General features: G+C 39.8%; 1 protein-coding gene across 1 annotated transcript in view; it reads right to left on the bottom strand.

The window, feature by feature from the left end:
* Positions 1–7102: 7102 nt before the first annotated feature.
* LOC126262927 (pre-mRNA-splicing factor ATP-dependent RNA helicase DHX16) overlaps positions 7103–20874 on the bottom strand; it is a 135093-nt gene continuing 121321 nt past the window's right edge. The window contains exons 15-16 of the mRNA XM_049959852.1: positions 16467–16643; positions 7103–7381 (exon numbers count right to left, since the gene is read on the bottom strand). Of these exons, the coding sequence (XP_049815809.1) occupies positions 7247–7381; positions 16467–16643 (312 nt within the window). The 3' untranslated portion in view covers positions 7103–7246. The remainder of the gene's footprint in view (positions 7382–16466; positions 16644–20874) is intronic.

Below are 20874 nucleotides of genomic sequence, written 5' to 3'. Positions count from 1 at the left end.
TGGGAAAGGAAAAACAAGACCTGCTGCAGCGCAACTTCTTGCCAGCAGCAGATCCAAACCACGATGCAGCCGACGGCAACCGACGCCCCACCGACTCGGCCGGGGGCGGTCCAGCAGCAGCCACTACCTGTCTGCGGTCCAATGGCTACACACGAGGGCGGTCTTACGACGTCAGCAGCAAGTTGTTATGACATTCGATAAATTTTATGATATACCACCATGAAAAAACATTCATTATCTCAGATGCTTACCAACAGTCATAAATTTACATTTTCCAGCATATTTTATTACATTCATGTCAAGCCTGACTGTTAAAAGTAGGTGTCTGTATTTTCTTGAAGCCCCTTGGATGGTTTTATTCCCGGTTTTCCGAGTCCAGTGAACCCAAATGGGGGGGGGGATAAGTTAATCCGGGAAGTATCCGCAGCAATTTCCAAGATAATACAGTCACGGAAGTCATTTAAAGTACTCGATTCAGCTATAATTTTGTCATGTCTAAAACAACATTGAAACTAAACATTTGCATCTTGAGAGTAGCTAATCTACATGGATTACGTGGACTGATAAAAAAAATAGTTTATCTATTGTATATTTTTTCCCGGTTTTCCGAGTCCAGTGAACCCAAATGGGAGGGGGGGGGGGGGGGGGGGGGGCGTATAAGTTAATCCAGGAAGTATCCGCAGCAATTTCCAAGATAATACAGTCACGGAAGTCATTTAAAGTACTCGATTCAGCTATAATTTTGTCATGTCTAAAACAACATTGAAACTAAACATTTGCATCTTGAGAGTAGCTAATCTACATGGATTACATGGACTGATAAAAAAAATAGTTTATCTATTGTATATTTTTTTTCTCAGCCCAAGGGGCATTGTAACATCCACGTGATAAATTTTTGGCTACAGTGCGACGAGAGGAAATTATGCCTCTAACAGTTATAAACATTATGTATTCGACGTATGAAAAAACTTATAAATAAATACTAACAAAGAGACAGAGGGGCTGACCAGTACTTACCTCAGCTCAGTACAGCCGATAGATATACAAAAAACAGAACCGAAAATTTACGTTCCTAGCTTTCGGAGCAAATGTTCCTTCATCAGGGAGGAGAGAGGGGAAAGAAAGGGAAGAAGGGAATGTAGATTCAGTTACTCACAGCCCAGGTTATGAAGCAACAGGGAAAGGAAAACAGGGAGGATAGCAAGGATGGAGGCATGGTTGTCAGAGGGAAGCCAAAGATATTCTACTGTAAGTACTGTGCCAGCTTCAAACCAAAGAGGATGCATACAGAAGTGAAGAGGTATATAGTATAAAGATAAACACAACTATGTAGGATGAAAAGATGCGTGAATGGCTAAAGAGGAAAGGGAAAGAGAGAAGACTGAAGAGTAAATGGGAGTGAGGTTGTTTAACATAGGTTCAGTCCAGGGGGATGGCGGGATGAAAGGATGTGTTGGAGTGCAAGTTCCCATCTCCGCAGTTCAGAGGGACTGGTGTTGGGTGGGAGAAGCCAAATGGCACATACAGTGTAGCAGGTTCCTAGGTCCCTAGAATTATGCTGGAGGGCATGCTCCGCTACTGGGTATTGGACATCTCTTAGGCGGACAGTTCGTCTGTGTCCGTTCATGCACTCAGCCAGTTTAGTTGTTGTCGATGTAAAAGGCTGTCGATGTAAAAGGCTGTGCAGTGCAGGCATGTCAGTTGATAAATGACATGTGTAGTTTCACACGTGGCCCTGCCTTGAATTGTGTATGTTTTACCAGTAACGGGGCTGGAGTATGTGGTTGTGGGGGGATGCATGGGGCAGGTTTTGCAGGGGGGTCGGTTACAGGGGTAGGAACCGCTGGGTAGAGAAGGTAGTCTGGGAATATTGTAGGGTTTAACAAGGATGTTACGGAGGTTAGGGGGGCGATGAAAGGCAACTCTGGGTGGTGTGGGGAGAATTTTGTCAAGGGATGATCTCATTTCAGGGGTTGACTTGAGAAAGTCATATCCCTGGCGGAGTAATTTGTTGATGTTTTCGAGGCCAGGATAATATTGGGTGACAAGGGGGATGCATCTGTATGGTCTGGGGGTAGGAACATTGTTGTTGGACGGGGAGGAATGTATTGCTCGGGAGATCTGTTTGCGGACAAAGTCTGCAGGATAGTTGCGGGAGAGGAAAGCACTGGTCAGGTTATTGGTGTAATTGTTGAGGGATTCGTCACTGGAGCAGATACGTTTGCCACAAATACTTAGGCTGTAGGGAAGGGAGCGTTTGATGTGGAATGGATGGCAGCTATGAAAGTGAAGGTACTGTTGTTTGTTTGTGGGTTTGATATGGACAGAGGTGTGGATGTGAGCTTCAACAAGAAGAAGGCCAACATCCAGGAAGGTGGCTTGGGTTTTGGAGAAGGACCAGGTGAAATTCAGATTCAAAAAGGAGTTGAGGTTATGGAGGAAATTAAGGAGTGTTTCTTCACCATGAGTCCAGACCACAAAGATGTCATCTATAAACCTATACCAGGCCAGAGGAAGCAGCTGTTGGGTCTTCAGGAAAGCCGCCTCCATGCGGCCCATGAAGAGGTTGGCATAGGATGGAGCCATCCTGGTTCCCAAGGCCGTTCCCCTGATTTGTTTGTAGGTCTGGCCTTCAAAAGTGAAGTAATTATGAGTGAGGATGAAGTTGGTAAGTGTGATAAGGAACGAGGTTTTTGGAAGATCTCCAGGTGGGCGTTGGGAGAGGTAGTGTTCAAGGGCAGAGAGACCATGGGTATGTGGGATGTTTGTGTAAAGGGATGTAGCATCTATGGTGACAAGAAAGGTTTCAGGTGGGAGAGGAGTGGGAAAGGATTTGAGGCGTTCTAGGAAGTGGTTTGTGTCTTTGATGTAGGATGGGAGTCTGCGGGTGATAGGTTGGAGGTGTTGGTCTACCAGAGCTGAGATACGTTCTGTTGGGGCTTTGAAGCCTGCTACAATGGGACGGCCAGGATGGTTCTCTTTGTGGATTTTGGGTAATAGGTAGAAGGTAGGGGTACATGGCTCAGGTGGAGTGAGTAAGTCTATGGAAGCCGTTGTGAGGCCTTGTGATGGACCTTGGATTTTTAGGATTTTCTGCAGTTCAGTCTGGATGGAGGGAATGGGATCCTGGGTAACAGCTTTGTAGGCTGAGGTGTCGGAGAGTTGACGCAGTCCTTCTGCCGCATACTCCACACGGTCAAGTACGACAGTTGTGGAGCCTTTATCCGCCAGGAGGATGACAATAGAGCGGTCTATTTTCAGCTCCTTAATGGCATGGGATTCAGCTGGGGTGATGTTGGGGGTTGTCGGGATGTTCTTCAAGAAAGACTGGGAGGCAATACTGGATGTGAGGAATTCCTTAAATGTCCTGAGTGTGTTCTCCAAGCAAGGGTTTGAGAGGTGGAGGACTTTGAAGAGAGATACGAGCTGTTGGGAGTGGTGGTTACATGAAATAGTGTAGAGATTCAGGACAAGTTGGGTAAGGGCTAAGGATTGAAGGTTCTGGAAGTCCAGGAGAGACTGGTGGAAGTAGGAATTGCACCCAGAGATGGGAACTTTTAAGGTAAGTCCTTTAGGGGTAATTCCAAAGGTTAAGCAGGACCGGAGGAAAAGTATGTGGGATTGCAGTTTGGCTACGGTGAATGCATGTTTCCGGAATGAATGTAAATAATGTGGTATAGGATTAGGATACATAGTGGGTAACTGGTGGGTAGGGAAATTAAATAACTAAAGTTAAAATAGTAATCATAAGAAGGAATAAAACACGGAGGGAAGGACGAGAAAGAAAGAAATTGTGTTGGTAATGTTCAATACCAAAGGAAGACCACTAAATAAGAAAAATACGGAAAAAGCTGACCAGACCAAGCAAGTATGTCCAGATCAGGGGAAAAGAACACACGTTGATCCAAAACAGAGATAGCGAGTGGCGAAAAAATGATCGCGCGTGCCGCAAAACAGACCGCGCGTGCCGCAAAAGAGATCGCGCGTGCTGCAGACTCCCATCCTACATCAAAGACACAAACCACTTCCTAGAACGCCTCAAATCCATTCCCACTCCTCTCCCACCTGAAACCTTTCTTGTCAACATAGATGCTACATCCCTTTACACAAACATCCCATATACCCATGGTCTCTCTGCCCTTGAGCACTACCTCTCCCAACGCCCACCTGGAGATCTTCCAAAAACCTTGTTCCTTATCACACTTACCAACTTCATCCTCACTCATAATTACTTCACTTTTGAAGGCCAGACCTACAAACAAATCGGGGGGGAACGGCCATGGGAACCAGGATGGCTCCGTCCTATGCCAACCTCTTCATGGGCCGCATGGAGGAGGCTTTCCTGAAGACCCAACAGCTGCTTCCCCTGGCCTGGTATAGGTTTATAGATGACATCTTTGTGGTCTGGACTCATGGTGAAGAAACACTCCTTAATTTCCTCCATAACCTCAACTCCTATTCGAATCTGAATTTCACCTGGTTCTTCTCCAAAACCCAAGCCACCTTCCTGGATGTTGACCTTCTTCTTGTTGAAGCTCACATCCACACCTCTGTCCATATCAAACCCACAAACAAACAACACTACCTTCACTTTGATAGCTGCCATCCATTCAACATCAAACGCTCCCTTCCCTACAGCCTAATATTTGTGGCAAATGTATCTGCTCCAGTGACGAATCCCTCAACAATTACACCAATAACCTGACCAGTGCTTTCCTCTCCCGCAACTATCCTGCAGACTTTGTCCGCAAACAGATCTCCCGAGCAATACATTCCTCCCCGTCCAACAACAATGTTCCTACCCCCAGACCATACAGATGCATCCCCCTTGTCACCCAATATTATCCTGGCCTCGAAAACATCAACAAATTACTCCGCCAGGGATATGACTTTCTCAAGTCAACCCCTGAAATGAGATCATCCCTTGACAAAATTCTCCCCACACCACCCAGAGTTGCCTTTCATCGCCCCCTTAACCTCCGTAACATCCTTGTTAAACCCTACAATATTCCCAGACTACCTTCTCTACCCAGCGGTTCCTACCCCTGTAACCGACCCCCCTGCAAAACCTGCCCCATGCATCCCCCCACAACCACATACTCCAGCCCCGTTACTGGTAAAACATACACAATTCAAGGCAGGGCCACGTGTGAAACTACACATGTCATTTATCAACTGACATGCCTGCACTGCACAGCCTTTTACATCGACAGCCTTTTACATCGACAACAACTAAACTGGCTGAGTGCATGAACGGACACAGACGAACTGTCCGCCTAAGAGATGTCCAATACCCAGTAGCGGAGCATGCCCTCCAGCATAATTCTAGGGACCTAGGAACCTGCTACACTGTATGTGCCATTTGGCTTCTCCCACCCAACACCAGTCCCTCTGAACTGCGGAGATGGGAACTTGCACTCCAACACATCCTTTCATCCCGCCATCCCCCTGGACTGAACCTATGTTAAACAACCTCACTCCCATTTACTCTTCAGTCTTCTCTCTTTCCCTTTCCTCTTTAGCCATTCACGCATCTTTTCATCCTACATAGTTGTGTTTATCTTTATACTATATACCTCTTCACTTCTGTATGCATCCTCTTTGGTTTGAAGCTGGCACAGTACTTACAGTAGAATATCTTTGGCTTCCCTCTGACAACCATGCCTCCATCCTTGCTACCCTCCCTGTTTTCCTTTCCCTGTTGCTTCATAACCTGGGCTGTGAGTAACTGAATCTACTTTCCCTTCTTCCCTTTCTTTCCCCTCTCTCCTCCCTGATGAAGGAACATTTGCTCCGAAAGCTAGGAACGTAAATTTTCGGTTCTGTTTTTTGTGTATCTATCGGCTGTACTGAGCTGAGGTAAGTACTGGTCAGCCCCTCTATCTCTTTGTTAGTATTTGTTTCACATCTTTATATGAGATTTTCCATTCATCATTTAAAACTTATAAATATTAATTATTTATATAATATTCTATGATGTAATTAGTCATATCGATGTGTATCATACAAAGACAATGATAATTGTAAATTCCTTTTATGATCTGCGTTTGTCTTCCTTTGTTTTTACCTTTTGTTGGTTGGCTTATGTAGATTGCGGACGCTTATCGAACTGAGGTCTCTTAAGAAACTGTAATTATTTGTTAATTATTACTTGAAAGTAGAGTTGATTATTATTATAAACATGAGTGAATTATTATTTGTAACTTTAATTCCTCTCTCAGTAAGCATTATCTGTGTTAAGTACTTCTTTCCGCTGCAACGAGCGCAGCCATTGATGATAGCGATTTGTATGGCGTTTTTGTCTGTGCTTTCCTTAGAAACAAATCAAATGTTTGCTTGATGAAGTCTAAATAGTGCACAATACGAAAGTAGAGTTTCTGTAAAGTTTAATAAGCATTTAAAATACTTATTTGCTCTAACAATAGAAAGTCTCTATCAATTGTCTGCCGCCATCTTAACAATTGTCTCAGCGGCAAATTCAAATTACGCAACTCTGCAGACATAAATGCCGAACGTAATACAATATGTAAAAATAAATGTGCACCAGTGGTTCCGAACTCATTTTAATGAAAATAATTCGAATCAGATTGGTTCTTTAAAACCAGTGCTCATAGCACGATCGTTATAACAAACTTTTCTAGCTGATGTATGGAGCCGAAATTAATTACGCACGAGTTGTGAACAATATTGTTTCAGGTAACATACGTCAGTGTTGTGCGCAGCTGATATTCTGTGGTTTTAATGATCATTTTGCTGAAGATAACTGTTTCCATCATAATCCATAGTTGTATAGAATCTGTTGTACGAATTGTGATTTAGTGACAGTTACACAACTTACAGACAACACTTTAACACGACATTAACTTGGAGTTCTTTAGCAACTTGATCAAATCTTTAGCCAGGAGAAAAATTATTTAGTAATTACTCAATGTAATAAAATAAGATTATCATTTCCATTTACAAATTAGTTAAATACCAAACCACTGAATAACTCAGCGAACACCACAGCTTTGCCATAAAAAATGACTGCTACTTTCAGTAGTTGTTGCACAGCTATATAAAAACATGGAATGTAAAAATACAGACAACATTTATTTTCCTATAAATTATGTATTATTCAAAAGTATAATTTGTACTCTTCCTTTTTTTTCTAATATATCCTAAAGACATCAATGCAAATATAAAACAGAAGTTCAATGCAGTACAATTATTAGTTACAATGTGCAACATAAGTGATGATATATCTTCAATGGTCTCCCAGTTCTGCTCTTGATTTGCCAATCTGTTTTGGCATTTTTTTGTTAGTAGAGTCTTCCAATTCACGTGGTTTGTAATAGTGTGGAGCTACTTCCAATAACCATTTACTTTCAATTTCAGTAACCTGAAAAAGTAAAATAACGAGTATGAAACAGCTATACTTGTAACGATATGGATAGTTGCAAGTGAATACTCTTAAAGTAAAGTGATAAGTATATCAGGAAGGAATTATTCAAGAAACAACTCTGCCTGAAAATGGCTCAGTGTTTCTTATACACACATCTACATCTACATTCATTGCTATAGGAATTGGTATGCCCTGTAAAAGTTAATGGTAACTACATGCATGGTAAGCAACTACATTGATTGAAACAATCCAGAAAAATGGAAACCGATGTCTGATCATTTTCATGCAAAAACCTGAAAGAAAATTATGTAGTTGGTTGGTTAGTTTGATGTTGTAAATATGGCTACATGCTGACAATTTGCAACTTCTTTTTCTCTTTATGTTAAGTTGGTAATCCCTACCCATCACCTTTTACACATTACAAAAATAGAAGTTATTCTACGAAATAGGAGTTTCGAAGGAGCAGTTATTTACTTTGCATGGTGACTACTCAATCTTATATATGGTAGTTTCCAAAAACAGGATAATTCATATTTATCGATAATTTATACATATATGGAATAATATGCATATAATTTACACACTGTTAAATATTAAATATTTTAAAATTTGTCATTTATAAAAGTCAATAAAATTAAACTTCAATGCTTCGTTAAAAAAATAGAATTCCCTGAGATTTTATGAAATTTCTGATATTCCCTGTGATTTACTGAGAATTCCAGGTTCTCAAGGTTTTCCAGAAGAATCACCCCCCTGCTTTGCTGCCTGTCAGACATTTTATATCACTGGATAAGTGATCAAAAATTTTGATGGCTGCATCTTGCACCTCTCATTATAAATATGTACATTATTTTTCCTTTTGAACTGCAATGAATTATTTACAACAAATTTCATGAGAAAATAAATATACTGCAAGGCAGTAATTAAAATGCCTAACTCTTTAAACAGATGTCTGCAACATAATAGTGAGTGAGCACCGCATATTATTGCTGCAGCACATTTTTGAGCAATGAAGACTTCCTTCCTTCACAATGAGTTGTCCGAGAATATAATTCCATACGACATTTTTGAAGGAAAATAGGCAAAATAACCCAACTTATTGATTTGTCTCTCCCCAAGATTTGCTATGATTAAAAGTGCAAATGTGGCTGAAGTGAGTTATTTTATCCGCTCAAAAAAAAAAAAATTTTTTTTTTTTTTAAGTTGCCACCTTAGTCAGGACTGACATCTCTGCCCAAACTTTAAATGTGTCTGCTTGTGTCTGTATATGTGTGGATGGATATGTGTGTGTGTGCGAGTGTATACCTGTCCTTTTTTCCCCCTAAGGTAAGTCTTTCCGCTCCCGGGATTGGAATGACTCCTTACCCTCTCCCTTAAAACCCACATCCTTTCGTCTTTCCCTCTCCTTCCCTCTTTCCTGATGAGGCAACAGTTTGTTGCGAAAGCTTGAATTTTGTGTGTATGTTTGTGTTCGTTTGTGTGTCTGTCGACCTGCCAGCACTTTCATTTGGTAAGTCACATCATCTTTGTTTTTAGATATATTTTTCCTACGTGGAATGTTTCCCTTTATTATTCCTTCCCTCTTTCCTGATGAGGCAACAGTTTGTTGCGAAAGCTTGAATTTTGTGTGTGTGTTTGTGTTCGTTTGTGTGTCTGTCGACCTGCCAGCACTTTCATTTGGTAAGTCACATCATCTTTGTATATAAAAAATAAACGAATTTTCAAAAATAAGTTCATTTTGTAGTGCACATCTTTCTGAGGAGTCTGATACATAAAACATATGTGTTCAAGGAAGTCTAAGACATGTTATTTGATCTTAAGTCTGCCAAAGTGGAGTGCCACGCCTCTTCACACAGCTTTCTTCTATCGCACGTCACTGTATTTCGCTCTGTGGAATTGAAACATGTATATTTTGTAATGGATGGCATCAAACTATATCCAGGACAGCGGAAATTAGAATGTCCTGCAGTGCCTCTCCTGCTCTTGCAATCGGGAGAACAAGAACTCTTCAGAAAATTTGCACTCTTTGTTGCCTATTAGCTATTAACTTGCTGTTTTGTCTGACATAAAATTAACCAGCAAAGACAAGAGACAAGCAAGACAGTACACATTTCTTCAATCCTTAGCTCCCAGCATTTTTTCCTCTTAACCTTGCTACAGCTTTACATGACATGCTTTCCTTTCTGTGAAAGAATCTATTACTCATCATTGTTTGGCAAACATTTTGCTACATGAAAAATCGACATGTCGTTGTTTAACATGGAAAAAGCTGTTAATATAAATAGTACTCAAGACTGGTGTGGTTTCTCGATTTGATAACATCTATTTTGTCACTGTCTGCTAGATGAAACAAAATAGGTCATGTTCTACATCCTGGAGGACCTACTCACTATGGATCAATTGGAATGAAAGTAAATCTAATCTAATCTAATACTGCAGCAATTGAAACACACACCAAATAAAGGAGACTGTTTTGGTACAAATGGTCATTTTTATAACATGACAGATTATAATTCATAAAGTACCAATATCAAATGCCTATTAGGCCTACTACAAGCAAAAGGCTTTATGTTGGGAAATAGTTTCACATTTCATTCATACACTCCGGTTTCTCAAGCATGAGATCGAAAAGTAGCAGTACAAATTTTTTATATAAATTTGGAATTGTCATATTCTTCCATAATTTGTGTGAGTCCTCGTTTCTTCTCCTTCCTCATTCTAACAATCAATCTTGTCATCACTAATCCCGTAACTCTTCCTAACCTTGCCACAACTTATTCGCCGGTTAACTTCACTAACCCTGTCAGAATCACTGGTTTAATTATCCCACGATTATTCTCCGGTTAGGCTTTGTTACATGTTCGAACAATGCGTTTTCCATGGTACTTCCAGAACAGAACTTCAGCAGCTGTTAGCCAGGGACAGCACAACTGGCCACTACTAGTGTAGCGATCTGTCAAAAATTTTCTGTCAAAATTTCATTTTCTTGGATACACTGGGAAGGTAATACGTAATCTTTCTTACCTGTTACTCCTGTTAGTCGTTTAATTCCACTCTGGTAATTTGAATCTATGGATTTTGCTAATAATTATTAGAACGCTGATAATCCACACCCAATCAACCACATAAACAAACAGCAATTGGTATTCACCCGTTCGGGTTTATTCGGCTCATCTTATATAGCGTCGTCCCCTTTTGTCTGCAGGAAAGTTTATTTCTAGATGCGACAAGGATTCCCTGACAGAGACAACACATTCACTAAACACGCATTCAAAAATCAACTTCTGATTCATTCAGAAATCAACTTAGAATGTGTTCAAAAATGTTCAAAAACCAACAGGGATGCGTTTCAAAATCATATAAATAATCAATAGACCAACGTGTGCTGGATGCTAGGCACTTTGTGAAACAAGGTTTTTTTCCTCAAGAATATGAATGTGCTCCCCTAACCCCCCCCCCCCCCCCTGGTTTGCTGTCTCCCCACCCCCTTCCTTATATCTGGGCCTGCTGGGCATGCATGAATCTGGCAGCTTGGGTGCGCCAGTAAAACTTCTCCCAGTAGCATCTAGCAGCTTGCTGTGACTGCTTACACAGCCAACAGCTACATTTCTGTAGCCAGAAGTAGGAGAAGGTACTACTCACACGAGACTCAACTGCACCTGTACATGAGCCCGTTCGTAACTGGTAAAATGAATCTAATGTAACAGCTGTGATGTCACGCTCATTGGAGGCAATTGTCCGCTTGTATGAGCACTGAGTTTTGTTGTTGTATATGGCGCATTTCCTTCGCAACTTAAATTTTATATTCGTTTCTTTCTCATTCATGTTTTATTGCTGCAGTATTATTTTGCAGTAGTGGGATACAGCAATATCCCTTGTTAGAGTATCAGTTCTCACCAGTCAAAATTACAAAAAATTAACTGAAAATTAAAACAATGAAAAATTCCTGGGTTTCTCCCAGATCTCTGGGTCGTATACACCCTACATTAGATGAAGGTCATTTGAGAAACAACAGTGAGCCTAGATTGAGCATTGCGGATTCCCAAATGTGATTTCTCCACAATCAGAAGAATCTCTACATTGGCTGAATTATTAAGTACAACTTTCTGCATTCTGTTGGTTAAATATAACATTATGATTCACACAGTCAAATGCATTCTATGTGTTACAGAAAATAACAACTGACGCTATTTTATTATTTGATGCTTGTAAAATTTGGTGACTGAATATGGAAATGGTCTTCTCAGTTAAGCAATTCTTCCAAAATCCAAACGTGATTTATTGAGGATACTATTGTAGCTCAGGTGGGATACTATTCTAAAACATACCTTCTCAAGAAGTCTGGAAAATTTTGTGAGTAGTGAAATGGGTTGGTAGTTATTGTCATCTCTTGTGTCATCTTTCTTGTAGAGGAGTTTAACAATGGCAGTTTTCAACCTTTCTGTAAAAGTGCCCTGGGTTTGTGATGCAGTATTTATTTCGGGAAAGACAGCACTTATTATATGGGAACAAGTCTTTTAGTACTCTGTTGGAAATACCATCAAATCCAGGTGAGTTCTTATTTTTGAGATAATATATAACTTTCTTAATTTCAGAAGGAGAAGTGCGCGAGGCAACCAAATGACTGAATTTTATGAGATTTGCCTGTTTCTATATTTTCTGCTACATTTTTGACTGATTCAATTTATGTCAATGGTGATGTTCTCTTATTCTATGACCTCTTGTCCTCCTCTAACTTCACTACATTCCATACAGACTTAAGTTTGCTCTTTTTCTGACATAATGTGCATGCTCTTTAATTTTTGAAATAATTTTGAACAGTTTTTGCAGCATGCAACTACTGCAGGATCTTTTATTTGTTCCTGCCAAAAGTTCCATTAACTTTTTCTTTCACAGGATACTTTAATAAACTCCAGTGATCCATAGTTTCTTACATGGTTTTTTTTATGCCACTTCTAAGTAATTTCAAACAAATGAATTTTTTAGAGATAGATTAAATTTTATGTTTACATTTGGTTCCTTCTACTTTTCATCCCAGGTAATCTTGTCTAAACTGTTCATAAAAATAACTTTCCCAGAGTCATTATATTCTACCTAATTTCCATGGAGGAATGCCTACACTGTAAGGTATTATCTTATTTATCCTAACTAACTGTGCATCATGATCAAAGAGAGCTATTGCCTTTACCTGTGTTGTAAATCTAATTACTGAGATCAAATTTCATGATCCAGATAAGGTTTCCAGATCAATTTTCATATTAGAATCTTTTAGAAAATTGACACTGAAATCATCAGACTGCTTGCTGCTGTCTGACGTATAGTTTTAAGGAATCCAAATTCCTCATAACCATTACAAGTTTCCCAGTGGGGATCTACTGTAGTTACAATTAAAAGAGAACTATCCTGCAGTATTATTTCACAAGCTCACACTTCTATATGCCACTCACTAAAAAAACCTACTTATTTTAACATTTTTGAATTTGTGTTCTCCCTTAATATATGGAACAACTCCCACTGTTTCCATATTAATTCTACAAAAGCAAGAAGCTAGGGTGTGATTTTTATATTTAACTTCACTAAGCCCCTGCTGTTATACTAGCTCAGCTAGGCACAGGATGTCTACCCCTTTCACAGCTCTCTAAATTTTTCCAACAGGCAAGAAGCTCTTCTACATTATCACCCAATCCTCTAATATTCTGATGAAATAAGCCAACCGTCCTTTGCTGTCTATTCGTAAGCATTTTTAGGGCTCTTCTGTTGTTTTGACTTCTTTGACAAAAGTGTGTCTGAATCATTATTCTATCCCAAAAAACACTACTAACCACAGGGATCTTGCTTTGCGTAATGGTGGCCTCTTGTTCATTTGCAACAAGAAGTTTATCCAACCTATCTCTTCCTCTCTTTTGAATATGTAGGCCATGTGTAGTCAATGTATTGACAACAGTGAAATCAAGTGAATGAATTTGAGGAAGGTGGAGATGAGGAAGCAGGTATGCAATGCAATAACACAATCATTTTTAGGAAACTTCAAATCAAATAAGGAGACCTACAAAGGTCATGGCTTCAATACGAAACTCACTCTCTCTCTCTCTCTCTCTCTCTCTCTCTCTCTCTCTCTCTCTCTCTCTCTACATGTCCATCTACCTACCATCCCTCACTTTCTCTGTCCTGTAAGCTTTGACTGTAATATGCCCATAAAACTCTATTCGTTTACAATAGTGCAAGCACAGAAAAATGAAATGCTAATTAGTGAAAGTATAGAGTACTGTAAAAATATTGCTTTTCTTTGCAGTTAATTTGTCATATACAAAGATTTACGGATGAGGAATACAGTCCCATAGGGGTAAATCTGCCGCATCATACCACAATACACAGCAGAGTACAGACTTTGATTGTTGTTGTTGTTGTTGTTGTTGTTGTGGTCTTCAGTCAGACTGGTTTGATGCAGCTCTCCATGCTACTCTATCCTGTGCAAGCTTCTTCATCTCCCAGTACCTACTCCAACCTACATCCTTCTGAATCTGCTTAGTGTATTCATCTCTTGGTCACCCTCTACGATTTTTACCCTCCATGCTGCCCTCCAATGCTAAATTTGTGATCCCTTGATGCCTCAGAACATGTCCTACCAACCGGTCCCTTCTTCTTGTCAAGTTGTGCCACAAACTCCTCTTCTCCCCAATTCTTTTCAATACCTCCTCATCAGTTATGTGATCTACCCATCTAATCTTCAGCATTCTTCTGTAGCACCACATTTCGAAAGCTTCTATTCTCTTCTTGTCCAAACTGGTTATCATCCATGTTTCACTTCCATACATGGCTACACTCCATACAAATACTTTCAGAAACGACTTCCTGACACTTAAATCTATACTCGATGTTAACAAATTTCTCTTATTCAGAAACGATTTCCTTGCCATTGCCAGTCTACATTTTATATCCTCTCTACTTCGGCCATCATCAGTTATTTTACTCCCTAAATAGCAAAACTCCTTTACTACTTTAAGTGTCTCATTTCCTAATCTAATCCCCTCAGCATCACCCGATTTAATTTGACTACATTCCATTATCCTCGTTTTGCTTTTGTTGATGTTCATCTTATATCCTCCTTTCAAGACACTGTCCATTCCGTTCAACTGCTCTTCCAAGTCCTTTGCTGTCTCTGACAGAATTACAATGTCATCGGTGAACCTCAAAGTTTTTACTTCTTCTCCATGAATTTTAATACCTACTCCGAATTTTTCTTTTGTTTCCTTTACTGCTTGCTAATATACAGATTGAATAACATCGGGGAGAGGCTACAACCCTGTCTCACTCCTTTCCCAACCACTGCTTCCCTTTCATGCCCCTCGACTCTTATAACTGCCATCTGATTTCTGTACAAATTGTAAATAGCCTTTCGCTCCCTGTATTTTACTCCTGCCACCTTCAGAATTTGAAAGAGAGTATTCCAGTTAACGTTGTCAAAAGCTTTCTCTAAGTCTACAAATGCTAGAGATGTAGGTTTGCCTTTTCTTAATCTTTCTTCTAAGATAAGTCGTAAGGTTAATATTGCCTCACGTGTTCCAACATTTCTACGGAATCCAAACTGATCTTCCCCGAGGTCCGCTTCTACCAGTTTTTCCATTCGTCTGTAAAGAATTTGCGTTAGTATTTTGCAGCTGTGACTTATTAAACTGATAGTTCGGTAATTTTCACATCTGTCAACACCTGCTTTCTTTGGGATTGGGATTATTATATTCTTCTTGAAGTCTGAGGGTATTTCGCCTGTCTCATACATCTTGCTCACCAGATGGTAGAGTTTTGTCATGACTGGCTCTCCCAAGGCCATCAGTAGTTCTAATGGAATGTTGTCTACTCCCGGGGCCTTGTTTCGACTCAGGTCTTTCAGTTCTCTGTCAAACTCTTCACGCAGTATCTTATCTCCCATTTCATCTTCATCTACATCCTCTTCCATTTCCATAATATTGTCCTCAAGTACATCGCCCTTGTATAAACCCTCTATATACTCCTTCCACCTTTCTGCCTTCCCTCCTTTGCTTAGAACTGGGTTGCCATCTGAGCTCTTAATATTCATACAAGTGGTTCTCTTCTCTCCAAAGGTCTCTTTAATTTTCCTGTAGGCAGTATCTATCTTACCCCTAGTGAGACAAGCCTCTACATCCTTACATTTGTCCTCTAGCCATCCCTGCTTAGCCATTTTGCACTTCCTGTCGATCTCATTTTTGAGACGTTTGTATTCCTTTTTGCCTGCTTCATTTACTGCATTTTTATATTTTCTTCTTTCATCAATTAAATTCAATATTTCTTCTGTTACCCAAGGATTTCTATTAGCCCTCGTCTTTTTACCTACTTGATCCTCTGCTGCCTTCACTACTTCGTCCCTCAGAGCTACCCATTCTTCTTCTACTGTATTTCTTTGCCCCATTCCTGTCGATTGTTCCCTTATGCTCTCCCTGAAACTCTCTACAACCTCTGGTTCTTTCAATTTATCCAGGTCCCATCTCCTTAAATTCCCACCTTTTTGCAGTGTCTTCAGTTTCAATCTGCAGTTCATAACCAATAGATTGTGGTCAGAATCCACATCTGCCCCTGGAAATGTCTTACAATTTAAAACCTGGTTCCTAAATCTCTGTCTTACCATTATATAATCTATCTGATACCTTTTAGTATCTCCAGGATTCTTCCAGGTATACTACCTTCTTTTATGATTCTTGAACCAAGTGTTAGCTATGATTAAGTAATGCTCCGTGCAAAATTCTACAAGGCAGCTTCCTCTTTCATTTCTTCCCCCCAATCCATATTCACCTACTTTGATTACAGTTCTTATATTAATGAGTTTATGAAATGTTGAAATATTATTTCTCCATTCCATTATTATAAGTGACCTATACTGACACAATAGCTCTGTAATCACATAGATACATTAGAAAATTGTGGCAATTATGATATTTATTTCACTCTGACTCCACCTTCAAAAGGCACAAATTTGTTATGTAAACATGCTGATTGATGCTTTTCTAACATAATAAATATTCCTGAGGTTCTTGGGTGTAGTGTTGGACAGTGTCTGTAAAATACTAACCTGCCTCATAAATTCTTTAGTAGTGAACACCAGTTCATGGTAAAGCACCCAGCGAGGCAGGTCTTCAAATAAGGCACTGTTCGGATGAATCATAACTGTTTGCTGATGCTTAACAGTTTTGTATTGACCACCTTTTGAAAGCCGTGCAATGTGATAGAAATATCCAGCCGTAATTGCCTGTAGGATGAATTGTACATTAGTAATTACTACCAAATAAATATGTTTTACATGCAATATGACTATGCAGTAATAAATACACTATCTAAGAACATACAGCCATAAGAAAATGTTACAAAATTGTTGCAATGAATTAGAATTTGTATGATTTTTTGATTACAAACTTCATTTTACAGAGAAAACTTCAACTAAATACACAACCTGGATTACTTTACTGTGTCTTAAAGTTAACCTGAAATTAACACAGGAGATTTATCTGTTTGTACCTCCGGTTTGGTCATAAATCTTGGAGATATACATTGAGAGAGAGAATGTATTTTTTGTCTCATTAAATGGATTTTAAGGTTTGCATCTAAGAATATTCCAGGAATAACTGACCTTAATTCAGAATATTCAAACATTAAACACTGCCATTAGGGGCAGGCCTGGTCTACGACTGTAGATTTGCAACAGTTACACATAAATAAATTATTGTAAGATGATTAAACTAGGTGATAACATTATTGTGAACACAGCTCAAATTGATGAATGTTTAAACAAATTCTTCATAACGTTGTGAATGTTGATCTTGACATTATAGTTTAACAGAGTAAAGTAAATCTCTTCAGAATCCCTTTGGACTTCATCAAGAAGATGGGCGCATTAAGAATTGAAAAAAGAGTTTCAACAAAAAAAAAAAAGGGAAAGATTTTATAGTAGATTATCATTAAAACAAAAAAGTTGCTGGCTGGGATAGGATACACATTTAAATTATAAAAGCAGTATATCACACTGTAGCTTCTTTACTAACTCTAATAATAAAGCAAAGTTTTGAATAGGGTAGCAAACTATGAGCTCAAGTACAACTAGGTAAACAGCTGTACAAGAAAAGGTCAAGCGAAGATACAAGAAACTATGAACCTACTTTTAGCCTTCCAATCCTGTAGAAAATGATGGAAAAAAACAGCTGCAATCTAAGATGCAAAATATATTGTTCTAAGTAACTAATTTGGATTCCAAAGAAGAAAGAGCCTATAGATGCAACTTCCTCTAAAAATACACAAAGTATTTGAATGGAGGCTTCCTCTGTGAACCATGGCCCTCGGATGAGCTGCAATGGCTTGTGTGCTTCAACAATACAGATAGTCATACCAGAGGTACAATTACAGCAGAAGGGTGTCTGTGGAGAGGCCAGACAAGCCTATGGTTACTGAAGAGTGGTGCACAGCCTTTTCAGAAGTTGCAGGAGAAACAGTCTAGATGACTTGACTGATCTGCCATGTAATATTAGCCAACGTGGCCTTACTATGCACATACTGTAAACAACAGAAAGTAGGGGGAAACTACTGCTATTATTTTTCCATGAAGGCATGCAGCTGTACTGTATGGTTAAATGATAAAGACATCCTCTTGCGTAAAATATTCTGGAGACAACATAGCCCCCATTCGGGTCTCTCGGGACAATGTTGTCAAGAAAAATGAAACTGGCACTCTCTGTGAAGGAATGTGGAATGTTAGATCCCTTAATCTTAGAGATAGGTTATAGAATTTTTAAGGGAAATGGATAAGCTGAAGTTGGATATGGTGTAACATGGTGGCAGGAAGAACAAGACTGCTGGTCAAATGAGTACAGGATTATAAATACAAAATCAGCTAAGGTTAATGCAGGTGTAGGAATAATAATGAATAAGAAGATATGAATATGGGTACACTATTATGAACAGCAAAGCAAACACATTATCATAGTCGAGACAGACATATAACACATACCCACCACATTCACACAAGTTTATATACCAACTATTTCTACAGATGCCGAAGAGATTGAAAGAATGTATGATAAGATAAATAGAGATTACTCAGATGGTTAAGGGAGATGAAAATTTAATTATGTTGGGGGACTGGAATTTGACAGTCGGAAAATGAAGACAAGAAAAAATAGTAGGAGAACATGGACTGAGGGAAAGGAATCAGTGATCATAAGGCCGTTGCAGCATCCCTGAATATGGAAGTTAATAGGAATATAAAAAAAGGGAGGAAGGTTTATCTGCTTAGCAAGAGTAATAGAAGGCAGATTTCAGACTACCTAACAGATCAAAATGAAAATTTCTGTTCCGACACTGACAATGTTGAGTGTTTATGGAAAAAGTTCAAGGCAATCGAAAAATGCGTTTTAGACAGGTACGTGCCGAGTAAAACTGTGAGGGACGGGAAAAACCCGCCGTGGTACAACAACAAAGTTAGGAAACTACTGCGAAAGCAAAGAGAGCTTCACTCCAAGTTTAAACGCAGCCAAAACCTCTCAGACAAACAGAAGCTAAACGATGTCAAAGTTAGCGTAAGGAGGGCTATGCGTGAAGCGTTCAGTGAATTCAAAAGTAAAATTCTATGTACCGACTTGACAGAAAATCCTAGGAAGTTCTGGTCTTACGTTAAATCAGTAAGTGGCTCGAAACAGCATATCCAGACACTCCGGGATGATGATGGCATTGAAACAGAGGATGACACACGTAAAGCTGAAATACTAAACACCTTTTTCCAAAGCTGTTTCACAGAGGAAGTCCGCACTGCAGTTCCTTCTCTAAATCCTCGCATAAATGAAAAAATGGCTGACACCGAAATAAGTGTCCAAGGAATAGAAAAGCAACTGGAATCACTCAACAGAGGAAAGTCCACTGGACCTGACGGGATACCAATTCGATTCTACACAGAGTACGCGAAAGAACTTGCCCCCGTTCTAACAGCCGTGTACCGCAAGTCTCTAGAGGAACGGAAGGTTTCAAATTATTGGAAAAGAGCACAGGTAGTCCCAGTCTTCAAGAAGGGTCGTCGAGCAGATGCACAAAACTATAGACCTATATCTCTGACGTCGATCTGTTGTAGAATTTTAGAACATGTTTTTTTGCTCGAGTATCATGTCGTTTTTGGAAACCCAGAATCTACTATATAGGAATCAACATGGATTCCGGAAACAGCGATCATGTGAGACCCAACTCGCTTTATTTGTTCATGAGACCCAGAAAATATTAGATACAGGCTCCCAGGCGTTCGATACAGTTCCGCACTGTCGCCTGATAAACAAAGTAAGAGCCTACAGAATATCAGACCAGCTGTGTGGCTGGATTGAAGAGTTTTTAGCAAACAGAACACAGCATGTTGTTATCAATGGAGAGACGTCTACAGACGTTAAAGTAACCTCTGGTGTGACACAGGGGAGTGTTATGGGACCATTGCTTTTCACAATATATATAAATGACCTAGTAGATAGTGTCGGAAGTTCCATGCGGCTTTTCGCGGATGATGCTGTAGTATACAGAGAAGTTGCAGCATTAGAAAATTGTAGCGAAATGCAGGAAGATCTGCAGCGGATAGGCACTTGGTGCAGGGAGTGGCAACTGTCCCTTAACATAGACAAATGTAATGTATTGCGAATACATAGAAAGAAGGATCCTTTATTGTATGATTATATGATAGCGGAACAAACACTGGTAGCAGTTGCTTCTGTAAAATATCTGGGAGTATGCGTGCGGAACGATTTGAAGTGGAATGATCATATAAATTAATTGTTGGTAAGGCGGGTACCAGGTTGAGATTCATTGGGAGAGTGCTTAGAAAATGTAGTCCATCAACAAAGGAGGTGGCTTACAAAACACTCGTTGGACCTATACTTGACTATTGCTCATCAGTGTGGGATCCGTACCAGATCGGGTTGACGGAGGAGATAGAGAAGATCCAAAGAAGAGCGGCGCGTTTCGTCACAGGGTTATTTGGTAACCGTGATAGCGTTACGGAGATGTTTAATAAACTCAAGTGGCAGACTCTGCAAGAGAGGCGCTCTGCATCGCAGTGTAGCTTGCTCGCCAGGTTTCGAGAGGGTGCGTTTCTGGATGAGGTATCTAATATATTGCTTCCCCCTACTTATACCTCCCGAGGAGATCACGAATGTAAAATTAGAGAGATTCGAGCGTGCACGGAGGCTTTCAGACAGTCGTTCTTCCCGCGAACCATATGCAACTGGAACAGGAAAGGGAGGTAATGACAGTGGCACGTAAAGTGCCCTCCGCCACACACCGTTGGGTGGCTTGCGGAGTATAAATGTAGATGTAGATGTAGAAAGAGAAGAAGCCACCTGGTAGAGTTTTGCACATTGCTAATACTTGATTTAATACTCATGAAAGAAGATACTTGGAGACAGACAGAGATTTCAAAATCAGATATTAAATTGAAAAACATTTTCAGACGCACATGTGAA

The sequence above is a fragment of the Schistocerca nitens genome, chromosome 6 (assembly GCF_023898315.1).
Source record: "Schistocerca nitens isolate TAMUIC-IGC-003100 chromosome 6, iqSchNite1.1, whole genome shotgun sequence".
Classification (NCBI taxonomy): Eukaryota; Metazoa; Arthropoda; class Insecta; order Orthoptera; family Acrididae; genus Schistocerca; species Schistocerca nitens.
This window is presented reverse-complemented; position numbering and strand designations above follow the sequence as displayed.